The sequence below is a fragment of the Branchiostoma floridae genome, chromosome 5, assembly GCF_000003815.2.
Source record: "Branchiostoma floridae strain S238N-H82 chromosome 5, Bfl_VNyyK, whole genome shotgun sequence".
In the NCBI taxonomy this organism is placed as follows: domain Eukaryota; kingdom Metazoa; phylum Chordata; class Leptocardii; order Amphioxiformes; family Branchiostomatidae; genus Branchiostoma; species Branchiostoma floridae.
In genome coordinates this window covers 28250517-28263159 of record NC_049983.1, presented here as the reverse complement: position 1 = coordinate 28263159, position 12643 = coordinate 28250517, and the positions used below count along the sequence as shown (strand labels likewise).

The 12643-nt window shown below is 39.8% G+C and overlaps 3 protein-coding genes across 3 annotated transcripts in view; 2 read left to right on the top strand and 1 right to left on the bottom strand.

Annotated features, from left to right (window-relative positions):
* Positions 1 to 12643, top strand: part of LOC118416894 (neuronal pentraxin receptor-like) — a 626618-nt gene that overhangs the window by 181637 nt on the left and 432338 nt on the right. The window lies entirely within an intron of this gene.
* Positions 1 to 12643, top strand: part of LOC118416887 (uromodulin-like 1) — a 388377-nt gene that overhangs the window by 213235 nt on the left and 162499 nt on the right. The window lies entirely within an intron of this gene.
* Positions 2341 to 10854, bottom strand: LOC118416891. The gene is made up of 13 exons (XM_035822172.1): positions 10740 to 10854; positions 9744 to 9840; positions 9054 to 9170; positions 8420 to 8551; positions 8002 to 8138; positions 7405 to 7501; positions 6715 to 6831; positions 6081 to 6212; positions 5663 to 5799; positions 5066 to 5162; positions 4376 to 4492; positions 3996 to 4038; positions 2341 to 3722 (listed from the first exon to the last, which is right to left on the bottom strand). Exons 1-13 carry the CDS (start codon positions 10836 to 10838, stop codon positions 3710 to 3712), a joined length of 1335 nt encoding a protein of 444 aa, XP_035678065.1. The 5' UTR covers positions 10839 to 10854; the 3' UTR covers positions 2341 to 3709.

Sequence of the window (12643 nt, the reverse complement as noted above, 5' to 3'; positions counted from 1 at the left end):
CAGCAACAGCTGATAAGGGGACATAATAAGACAATGTCATGTAACAACCTCAACCCCCCCCCCCCCCCCTTCCCCTTCATTGATTAATGTCAGAACTGGCTAGTTTTCTTAACTTTTGTATGCTTTGATACCAAGTAACTGTTGAAGTATAACTGCTGGTGTGAAAACCTAGTATATTACAGACATATTGTGCTGACTTTTACCATATTTATTAATTGAAAATTTTAGATATAAGTAGATGGCTAACCTATGAAGTAATACTTCTGGCAAATCTGTGTATGATCCTGTTGTATATTGTTCTCTTATACACAATCAGGTACTTTTTATCTGGGAACGTTTCTGTGGTCTGTATGCTTCCTTCCTAAAGATCCTATCACTCACAGTTGATTGATTTATCATCGATGATATAAGCCACCTGCGCTGCGTCTGCGTTTCAAAACCGTCATGAATTGCTCATGTTTAGTAGTGAGAGTTGATCCTGCATTCTGGAACACATGGTACAAACCAAGCGAAGTCTGCATGAGGACAGGGGTTCAACTCGTCTGGAGAATGGAATTGCTTTGAAGGCAGAATTTATTAAGTATAATACTGCTCTTCTATTTCATGTCAGAAGTAGTCTGGAGAATGAAATTGCTTTGAAGGCAGAATTTATTAAGTATAATACTGCTCTTCTATTTCATGTCAGAAGTAGTCTGGAGAATGAAATTGCTTTGAAGGCAGAATTTATTAAGTATAATACTGCTCTTCTATTTCATGTCAGAAGTAGTCTGGAGAATGAAATTGCTTTGAAGGAAGAATTTATTAAGTATAATACTGCTCTTCTATTTCATGTCAGAAGTAGTCTGGAGAATGAAATTGCTTTGAAGGAAGAATTTATTAAGTATAATACTGCTCTTCTATTTCATGTCAGAAGTAGTCTGGAGAATGAAATTGCTTTGAAGGAAGAATTTATTAAGTATAATACTGCTCTTCTATTTCATGTCAGAAGTAGTCTGGAGAATGAAATTGCTTTGAAGGCAGAATTTATTAAGTATGATACTGCTCTTCTATTTCATGTCAGAAGCAATCTCGATCTCATCGTTTGCAGACGGTAAAATTTTGCTATCTATTCATGCATGAAAAAGGCCACGTGGTAAAAATTGCAGTTTCTTTCAGTATGTCCAATCACCAGGACACTTGATAGTTTCAGACATTTGTTTTCAATATGGGAAATACTTAAAAATGGAACTATTTTTTTTAAATGAATCACAATGAAACAATACAATGAGCAGCCAGGGCAGCAGCCATAATCACCCATCACTTCAAAATAACTTTTATACATGAACATTAAACTTTTGATGGAAATGGAGCTTCCAATGGAAATTTGATCTCATTTCTAGCAACATTTTCGGTATACCACTTTACCTCCTCTGTCGTTAGACGGCTACAAGCCGAAGTGCATCAGTACAAGCTAGCAGTGTTCTGCCCATCTACGGTACTTATCAAATTTCCTCATTTATTATGCAAAGCTAAGCCTTAATTATGCATCGTCTGATCTTGTACATCCTTACTTAAGCTATTGACATGAGCTACCACGAAAATCCAGTCGTTCTTTCTGGAATTATTATTTGTACAGTTACATAGCTGGAAGAAAGGCACAATGCCCCCTCCACAGCCCCCACGCCCCCGGCCAGCCAGTAGTGCTTCGAGACCTGATTCTGGGGCTATTGCAAAGGTTCGCTAGGGGGCATCACTGAATGGTACACCTGATGGAAAACCGGTTTCTCAAGGTTTTGCACAAAGGTCATCAGTTACTTCAGTGTTGTCAGATGACACTAGCGACACTTTAGTGTTTATACTGTGTGCAGTGACCCTTTGTAAATTCAGTGTTTATATCATGTGCAGTGACCCTTTGTAAATTCAGTGTTTATATCATGTGCAGTGACCCTTCAAGCTTCATAAATTCAGTGTTTATGCCATGTGTTTATGCAAAAGTGACCCTTTTTCAGTTTAGTTTTATACCGCTTGTAGTGTTTGTTTTTATCAAGCCCAACAAGAGCCTGCTTACCTGACCTCAGATAGACACAGCCAAGTAGACTAAACTTAGCCAAAGTCGACATAAAAAGCTCCACTATCATTATCAATCTCACTTTCCAAATTCCAGGGGGTCATATTGTTAAAGAGAGGTATTGTTCCTTCATCCAACTGAATAAACAAAACTGTGTATCAATCAATAAACGTGGGTCTTTTGTCGGGGCCCATATCAGACCAGAAATATTGTGCTGTGTACGTTTAGTTGTTCTCTAAAGGAGTTTGTCACTAGTAGTCCTATCGTGGACACAAAGACAACAGACACAGGTGTGTGGTACCAAAACTGCACATCTTATATTAAAAAGTTTCAAAGCAAATGCACAAAAAGGACATACGTAACTAAGCGATCAGTTCTAGTTGTGAGTTAAACAAGACATCACTTCTCTGGGTTTAGTGCATGATGGTATCTCTTCTCATAGGGATATCCGTGTTAATCTCACAATTATTATTGACACAAAATTCTGCAGCACCTCTACATAATAACACAAAATTCCGCAGCACCTCTACATAATAACACAATAACACAAAATTCCGCAGCACCTCTATAAAAGAGTCTAGTTTATACTAAAGAAATACTAAATTGTCGGTTACAAGTAAGATAACTGATTCTTACTTAACAGTAAAGCTATGCTCACACACTTCATATTTCTAACACCCTGGTGTCTTATAAACTAACAACGCTGACCTTATAACCTCAGTATCAGCAACGTCTAATAAAAATCTACTGGAAGATGAAAAGTTATATCTAGTACAGAAATAAGATTATACACTAGAAACCTACATTTAGAGCCTTCGAACAGAGTAGAATTTGTTAATTCAGAAGATGACAAAGCTAAATGTCAACACAATTATTACTATATAGGCTTGCTAGTAATTTGCACTATTATTTCGTAATACACCACTATCCCACAATGTTTCACAGCCAGCCTCACTGCCTCATCTCATCTTCTCTTATCATATCAGTAATTGCCTTTGACTCTGAAGGTTGTAAACTGCAGATATGGTGGCCACCATGTCAAACACAATTACTGCATAATCCTCGCAAAACATTCTCCACAGAACCCGGAGGTTTTGTCTCTCCTGACTGTCACACTGTGGATGCAGCAATGGTACCGTAAAGCTCCTTTCACCTGCCTTTTGGGGGTTTTTGTTCAGCTGACAACAGTTTTCCACCTAACAAACTGCATCGATATTATCATGTTGGCATCTAATGTTAAGATATTACTGACATATTGAGTTACAAATGGCCTTTTGTATGTTTGGTCCTTCGCATGATCTGAAACTTGACCAATGTACGACATTCCCTTGTGTGCTATATACTGTTGGAATTGGTTTTTCAATCTATTCTTAATGCTGCTACATTTTCTTGATTAGTTTCTCCATACAAATTGTCCTAGGTTTCCATCTGCTGTCAGCTTTCCTATCTAATAACATAAGGATGCCATACTTTATAAGGGAGGATGGGAAGAAACAAGTATCTACTCAACATAGATTTTACAAAGACCACAGAGAATGAGTTGCAAAATATAGCATCCTATTAAAAAACCCTGTACAAGAAGTACAGGTTCGATAGTTACCAGGAAAGAGTAAGCTAACCATGCCGAGTAGACGTTTATTCAAGAGGTTCGCCAGCAGGCATTCACAGCTCGTCCCTGCAATATACAGTAAATACAACCATCAGCAGTTTGATAGAGAATGGCTATTTAAGCAAATGTGACATTTGCACCAATTAACTGTTGATACAATTAAACAGCCGCATTTCTTCACATAGAGCTCAATATGACAACGATACTACACACGAGGCCAAATACATAGCAACAGAATATTATCGATAACAGCACAGTGATGTGATAAATGGAAATACGGACTATATCCAGAAATATGTGACAAGGCTATGCATATGAGCCAAACTGATGATAGCTTACCGGTCTTTGTCGTTGTCGACTTCGTGGTCTTCAAGTGTCCCGGCTGAAAGGGAATATACGAAACATTTCTAAGACGAGAAGAATCGATTTTGATTTTGTTAACGAACATCAGTTTTTTATACTCTAACTATGAATGAAGACAATTTCAGTTGTCCAATAGGAAACGTTGTAAGACAATTCAGACTGAAGACAACTTGGATTCCAAAGGGAACAAAGGTGACCGAATGGCTTAATTATATATCTAACCAATGCTAAAAATACTAACGATATAATGGTCCCTGGCTCTGTACTAATATATATTCTTTGTCAATGAAAGAAACCGCACATAGGAAAAATATAAAATGAATACTCGCAAACTCGAGACAAAATGTTTTCTTTACCTGGTGGTATAAACGCCTCTACAGTAGTTGGTCCAGCACCTTTAGCGCTCCTTTTCTCCACGAACCAAGATGGTTTTGGTCCCTTCTGGGTAATCATGGCGTAGGACTCTCTGCGCCCTGTCATGAGATGTTTAGATGTGTCAATCTCTCAAATACTTGCCAGCTACCAAGTCATGATACTACTACTAGTAAACAAAGACGGACTATCTACATTGTATGGCATAAAGGTACAATAGAAATTGTGCCTCCCCCCTTTACTTTGTTATGTCCGAGAGCAGATCAAGGACATCGCCAAAAGGCGCCCGGTGGTGACCCTGTAAGGCTTAGGTCACATTTCCAAACCGGGGCCCGGCCGGCCAGCTTTCGGAAGCGAAAAGAATAGTTATATGAAAGACATCAACATACACAAAACGTCAAAATATGGTTCATGGGCAAGATTTGTGTATACTTTTAGGTATACATTTTAATTTTTCGTTTCTTAAAACATCCCGACCGGGCCCCGATTCGGAAATGTGACCTAAGCCTGAATGACGCCATAAAACATCGTTCAGCCAGAATTTGCTTCAACCTCTCCATTCATCTCCAAACCTACCAGAAGTGATAGTCTGCCAAACGTAAGAGGAGTTGTCGGCTATATATAGATTAGAATATCTGTTCCTGCACAGAAGAAATTAAAAAAGATATAGGCACCTAGATAAGTAATTGTAGATCCGTATGGTGCTAATACACTGGATAGTCCTCCTGTAAAGTCGCCGCTGTCATGAACAACGACAACTATGATCCGTCCCTGCAGCGAAATAGGAACAAAGATGAGATATGATATAAGATTGCCTGAAGTATGACGTGCCCGAACGTGATCGGAAAGTTCTAACCAACGTTTATCTTTTATTAGACATTCTTGTCCTTGATATGACACTTATGTCTGTAGTAAGTATAGCATATTCCTCTAAGGTATCGAGTTTACAGAAACGACCATCGCAAACGAAATGCTCGTTTAAACGATCATGATGCTTGAAAGATCTGAAACACATCATATTTTATCTTTAATAAGGAACAGGAGGTACTACATCCGAGTCAAGGCAGGTACCTGTAATAAGTATAGAGTACTTAAGATGCTGCATTAGTTGTTTACTATACCCATAAGTTTGTGCTTCAACATTCATTAACGTTATACCTGCCAGCAGAAAAACGCGTTAAACTTCAAGTCATTTGGAAACCTATGATTTTCAGAACTGTCGTAATTAGCCCAAATGATACCATACATAAAAATCTACGTTTCTACGTTACCTCTGCAGCACCTCCCAGAAAGGTTGCCATTTTTGTCGCCGCCTCAGCGTCGCCATGGACCCAGGTGTCGAAAGCAACCTTGTCTACAACTTGTCCGGTCTGCTCATTCAAAATGAACACCTGATGCCCTCGCTTAACTGACATTATAAAAGAAATAGATGCTAAAAATTCTTCGTGTATTTCTGTTGATTTTTCATCGCTTGAAGGACAGTGTAATGCAATCGGGCCTTTTTCTGCGAGAAAATTTAAAATTTTCAGAACTTTAAAACTCGTGTGTTTCGATTAATCTATGTTGATTCAAAAGTATTGATAACACGGACGCTGTCCCAACGGCTGGAAAAGGAGAGATAAATCCTTTTGTCCAGGTGCTTTAATAGGAAACACAGCGTGTACAACAATAACCATGACGTCTACTCACGGCCTTCATCAATGTTGCTCTTCTGTCCGCCAACGACAATGTAGGTGAGATCTCTGGAATTGTAGGGGACATCCCGGAAACCCGGATCCTCCCATGCGTACGACTGTGCCCTCACGGTGAAACCTTTTGCGACTGGGAAACAACAAGAATATCTTTGAACTAAATGCCTCAGTATTGGCAGTTAACGCAGCACCTAGTGAAATCTTCGTTTAAGACATGAAGTCAGTACATAGCATAACACGTCATCGAAAAACATAACGCATCTTCATTACTTCGTCAAAGGTACCTGCCTACCCATCCAGAACACCCGCCTACCCACCCGGAACACCCGTTTCGAACGTGTGTATTGTGTTGGTGGCAGTAAGGCATTGGTGGCAACCTCTCGGATATAACAACACGGTGCATTTTGGAATATAAACTGTGTGCTGACGCTTACTTCTTTTTTACAATATCAACACTTCAATTTAAAATTGACCGAATGGCTTAATTGTATATCTAACCAATCCTAAAAATGCTAACGATATAATGGTCCCTGGCTCTGTACTAATAAATATTCTTTGTCAATGAAAGACACCACACATAGGAAAAATATAAAATGAATACTCGCAAACTCGAGATAAAATGTTTTCTTTACCTGGTGGTATAAACGCCTCTACAGTAGTTGGTCCAGCACCTTTAGCGCTCCTTTTCTCCACGAACCAAGATGGTTTTGGTCCCTTCTGGGTAATCATGGCGTAGGACTCTCTGCGCCCTGTCATGAGATGTTTAGATGTGTCAATCCTTCAAATACTTGCCAGCTACCAAGTCATGATACTACTACTAGTAAACAAAGACGGCCTATCTACATTGTATGGCATAAAGTTACAATAGAAATTGTGCCTCCCCCCTTTACTTTGTTATGTCCGAGAGCAGATCAAGGACATCGCCAAAAGGCGCCCGGTGGTGACCCTGTAAGGCTTAGGTCACATTTCCAAACCGGGGCCCGGCCGGCCAGCTTTCGGAAGCGAAAAGAATAATTATATGAAAGACATCAACATACACAAAACGTCAAAATATGGTTCATGGGCAAGATTTGTGTATACTTTTAGGTATACATTTTAATTTTTCGTTTCTTAAAACATCCCGACCGGGCCCCGATTCGGAAATGTGACCTAAGCCTGAATGACGTCATAAAACATCATTCAGCCAGAATTTGCTTCAATCTCTCCATTCATCTCCAAACCTACCAGAAGTGATAGTCTGCTAAACGTAAGATGAGTTGTCGGCTATATATAGATTAGACTATCTGTTCCTGCACAGAGGAAATTAAAAAAGATATAGGCACCTAGATAAGTAATTGTAGATCCGTATGGTGCTAATACACTGGATAGTCCTCCTGTAAAGTCGCCGCTGTCATGAACAACGACAACTATGATCCGTCCCTGCAGCGAAATAGGAACAAAGATGAGATATGATATAAGATTGCCTGAAGTATGACGTGCCCGAACGTGATCGGAAAGTTCTAACCAACGTTTATCTTTTATTAGACATTCTTGTCCTTGATATGACACTTATGTCTGTAATAAGTATAGCATATTCATCTAAGGTATCAAGTTTACAGAAACGACAATCGCAAACGAAATGCTAGTTTAAACGATCATGATAGTTGAAAAATCTGAAACACGTCATATTTTATCTTTAATAACGAACAGGAGGTACTACATCCGAGTCAAGGCAGGTACCTGTAATAAGTATAGAGTACTTAAGATGCTGCATTAGTTGTTTACTATACCCATAAGTTTGTGCTTCAACATTCATGAACGTTATACCTGCCAGCAGAAAAATGCGTTAAACTTCAAGTCATTTGGAAACCTATGATTTTCAGAACTGTCGCAATTAGCCCAAATGATACCATACATAAAAATCTACGTTTCTACGTTACCTCTGCAGCACCTCCCAGAAAGGTTGCCATTTTTGTCGCCGCCTCAGCGTCGCCATGGACCCAGGTGTCGAAAGCAGCCTTGTCTACAACTTGTCCGGTCTGCTCATTCAAAATGAACACCTGATGCCCTCGCTTAACTGACGTTATAAAAGAAATAGATGCTCAAAATCATTCATGTATGTCACTTTATTTTTTATCACTTGAACAACAGTGTAATGCAAATGGGCTCTGATCCTGATTTTTTGTAACTTAGAAACTTGTGTCTTTCGATTAATCTAATAGTATGTTGAATCAGATTCAAAAGTATTGATAACACGGACGCTGTCCCAACGGCTGGAAAAGGAGAGATAAATCCTTTTGTCCAGGTGCTTTAATAGGAAACACAGCGTGTACAACAATAACCATGACGTCTACTCACGGCCTTCATCAATGTTGCTCTTCTGTCCGCCAACGACAATGTAGGTGAGATCTCTGGAATTGTAGGGGACATCCCGGAAACCCGGATCCTCCCATGCGTACGACTGTGCCCTCACGGTGAAACCTTTTGCGACTGGGAAACAACAAGAATATCCTTGAACTAAATGCCTCTGTATTGGCTGTTAACGCAGCACCTAGTGAAATCTTCGTTTAAGACATGAAGTCAGTACATAGCATAACACGTCATCGAAAAACATAACGCATCTTCATTACTTCGTCAAAGGTACCTGCCTACCCATCCAGAACACCCGCCTACCCACCCGGAACACCCGTTTCGAACGTGTGTATTGTGTTGGAGGCATTAAGGCATTGGTGACAACCTCTCGGATATAACAACACGGTGCATTTTGGAATATAAACTGTGTGCTGACGCTTACTTCTTTTCTACCATATCAACACTTCAATTTGAAATTGACCGAATGGCTTAATTGTATATCTAACCAATCCTAAAAATGCTAACGATATAATGGTCCCTGGCTCTGTACTAATAAATATTCTTTGTCAATAAAAGACACCACACATAGGAAAAATATAAAATGAATACTCGCAAACTCGAGATAAAATGTTTTCTTTACCTGGTGGTATAAACGCCTCTACAATAGTTGGTCCAGCACCTTTAGCGCTCCTTTTCTCCACGAACCAAGATGGTTTTGGTCCCTTCTGGGTAATCATGGCGTAGGACTCTCTGCGCCCTGTCATGAGATGTTTAGATGTGTCAATCCTTCAAATACTTGCCAGCTACCAAGTCATGATACTACTACTAGTAAACAAAGACGGCCTATCTACATTGTATGGCATAAAGTTACAATAGAAATTGTGCCTCCCCCCTTTACTTTGTTATGTCCGAGAGCAGATCAAGGACATCGCCAAAAGGCGCCCGGTGGTGACCCTGTAAGGCTTAGGTCACATTTCCAAACCGGGGCCCGGCCGGCCAGCTTTCGGAAGCGAAAAGAATAATTATATGAAAGACATCAACATACACAAAACGTCAAAATATGGTTCATGGGCAAGATTTGTGTATACTTTTAGGTATACATTTTAATTTTTCGTTTCTTAAAACATCCCGACCGGGCCCCGATTCGGAAATGTGACCTAAGCCTGAATGACGTCATAAAACATCATTCAGCCAGAATTTGCTTCAATCTCTCCATTCATCTCCAAACCTACCAGAAGTGATAGTCTGCTAAACGTAAGATGAGTTGTCGGCTATATATAGATTAGACTATCTGTTCCTGCACAGAGGAAATTAAAAAAGATATAGGCACCTAGATAAGTAATTGTAGATCCGTATGGTGCTAATACACTGGATAGTCCTCCTGTAAAGTCGCCGCTGTCATGAACAACGACAACTATGATCCGTCCCTGCAGCGAAATAGGAACAAAGATGAGATATGATATAAGATTGCCTGAAGTATGACGTGCCCGAACGTGATCGGAAAGTTCTAACCAACGTTTAACTTTTATTAGACATTCTTGTCCTTGATATGACACTTATGTCTGTAATAAGTATAGCATATTCATCTAAGGTATCAAGTTTACAGAAACGACAATTGCAAACGAAATGCTCGTTTAAACGATCATGATAGTTGAAAAATCTAAAACACATCATATTTTATCTTTGATAACGAACAGGAGGTACTACATCCGAGTCAAGGCAGGTACCTGTAATAAGTATAGAGTACTTAAGATGCTGCATTAGTTGTTTACTATACCCATAAGTTTGTGCTTCAACATTCATGAACGTTATACCTGCCAGCAGAAAAAACGCGTTAAACTTCAAGTCATTTGGAAACCTATGATTTTCAGAACTGTCGTAATTAGCCCAAATGATACCATACATAAAAATCTACGTTTCTACGTTACCTCTGCAGTGTCTACCAGAAAGGTTGCCATTTTTTTCGCCGCCTCAGCGTCGCCATGGACCCAGGTGTCGAAAGCAGCCTTGTCTACAACTTGTCCGGTCTGCTCATTCAAAATGAACACCTGATGCCCCCGCTTAACTGACATTATAAAAGAAATAGATCCTCAAAATTCTTCGTGTATTTCTGTTGATTTTTCATCGCTTGAAGGACAGTGTAATGCAATCGGGCCTTTTTCTGCGAGAAAATTTAAAATTTTCAAAACTTTAAAACTCGTGTCTTTCGATTAATCTATGTTGATTCAAAAGTATTGATAACACGGACGCTGTCCCAACGGCTGGAAAAGGAGAGATAAATCGTTTTTGTCCAGGTGCTTTAATAGGAAATACAACGTCTACTCACGGCCTTCATCAATGTTGCTCTTCTGTCCGCCAACGACAATGTAGGTGAGATCTCTGGAATTGTAGGGGACATCCCGGAAACCCGGATCATCCCATCCATACGACTGTGCCCTCACGGTGAAACCTTTTGTGGCTGGGAAACAACAAGAATAATACTTCGTCAAAGGCACACGCATACCCATCCGGAACACACGTTTCGAACGTGTGTATTGTGTTGGTTGCGGTAAGGTATTGGTGGCAACCTCTTGGATAAAGCAGAACACGTTGCATTTTGGAACATATGCTGTGTGCTGTCGATTAACTTCTTTTTCTACTATATCAACATTCCAAATTGAAATTGACAGAATGGCTTCATTATATATCTAACATATGAAAACTTTTTTCATAGATTACTTAAAAGATTTGTTATTTTGGGGTTTTCTGCCATTTTCTACTAAAAATGTATATTTTTGGCTCCATTGCCGTTGTATTCAGAAACCAAATGACATGAAATTTGGTACAGAGATGCATTAGACATATGCCCACAGGGCTTATCAACACTTTATGCATACCTCACTTCAAAAATGAGTTATTTTCCGATATTTGGCCATTTTTGTCCACAAAATATTTTGGGCTTCCATGCCCTTGTATTGAAACCAAATGACCTGAATTTTGGTAAAGAGGTGTGCAGAGCTTATGTCCAAAGTACTCTATTTTCACACCTGGCATATGTTACTTAAAATTGTTGAATTTGGGGACTTTGATATTAATTTAAGACGTACAGGTAATGGACTATCACACTTTGGGGTTCACTGAAGGGTAAACTGTAAAAAGGTTAAGCACAAGTAAGTTTTAAAAAGTTTTTCGAAACCCACAGCGCTCTCTGTCATTTTATAATGCACGGAATATCTGCATGGCAGACTGGCAGATGTGAAACGTCAATTATGCAGGCCTACCCATAATGCAGTGTTTCCTAACCTCCACCCACCTGCTTTCCCATCATGCAGTGTTTCCTGATATCCATCCACCTGCCTTCCCATCATGCAGTGTTTCCTAACCTCCGCCCACCTGCCTTCCCATCATGCACACCTTAAAAAGTACCTTGAAGAAATTTCACCCCACTGGAAAACCACCCCGATACAAAATACCAGGAATGCTCTAATTGTAGCATGGAAAAAAAATTGTTTCTGGTAGACATGTGCCTTTCATACGTCCCTGTATACAAATTTACAATTTCCGTGCCAAATATCGTATTTAATTTTGATAATTTTAAAAAAGTGTAACATGAAAACGATTCCGCAGAACGTCCTGCAATCTTTTGCGGAACACGTAAAAACTTCTGAACGTCCCGCGATCATCACAGAACTTGTAAAAATGGTGATTACAAAAAAGATGCCTTCTAGCCCCTCAATATGTGAATGCTAGAAACACATTTTCTCGGCTCACGGAGTATCTAAGAGAATAGGGCGTTCTAGGGTGACCTACGGGTTGAGGTAGCAGAACACAGTTTTCGGCCCATGGGGATTTCTATAGTTAAGGGCCTCAAGGTGACTGGCTTCGACGCATTAAAAAAAATATAGTAGGGTGCACTTTTGGAATACCCCAAACGGATATGTTTGAGTTGAAGGTACAAACCACAAAATATCGAATACAAAAAAAAATTCTGTCGGCGTATCGTCTTCTCACGCCCTCTTTGAAATGCCCCTATGCGGAGGTCACTGAACTGCAGCTGACTCACACCGGAAGGGCAGTTGCGTAATGGGGCGCATTTATACACGAAATAGAAAACTTTCACAATCCAAATCATGCAGTCTCAAAGTCGACACCTTCTTTGACCACGCAGCACAGGTTATGTCTGGCCGTCTCTCAAATAGGGCTTTCTACCGAGCCTTCGACACTTTTATCCGTACTGTCTACCCGCGTCAT

Bases quoted from the DNA above. Each gene is read 5' to 3' on its own strand.
- LOC118416891 (XM_035822172.1), bottom strand. From the start codon at position 10,838: ATGGATGGGATGATCCGGGTTTCCGGGATGTCCCCTACAATTCCAGAG. The intron at 8,139-8,419 runs GTGAGTAGACGT...TTATAACGTCAG, and splicing joins GAGCAACATTGATGAAGGCC to TTAAGCGAGGGCATCAGGTG. The intron at 6,832-7,404 runs GTGCCTATATCT...ATCTCATGACAG, and splicing joins ATCTACAATTACTTATCTAG to GGCGCAGAGAGTCCTACGCC.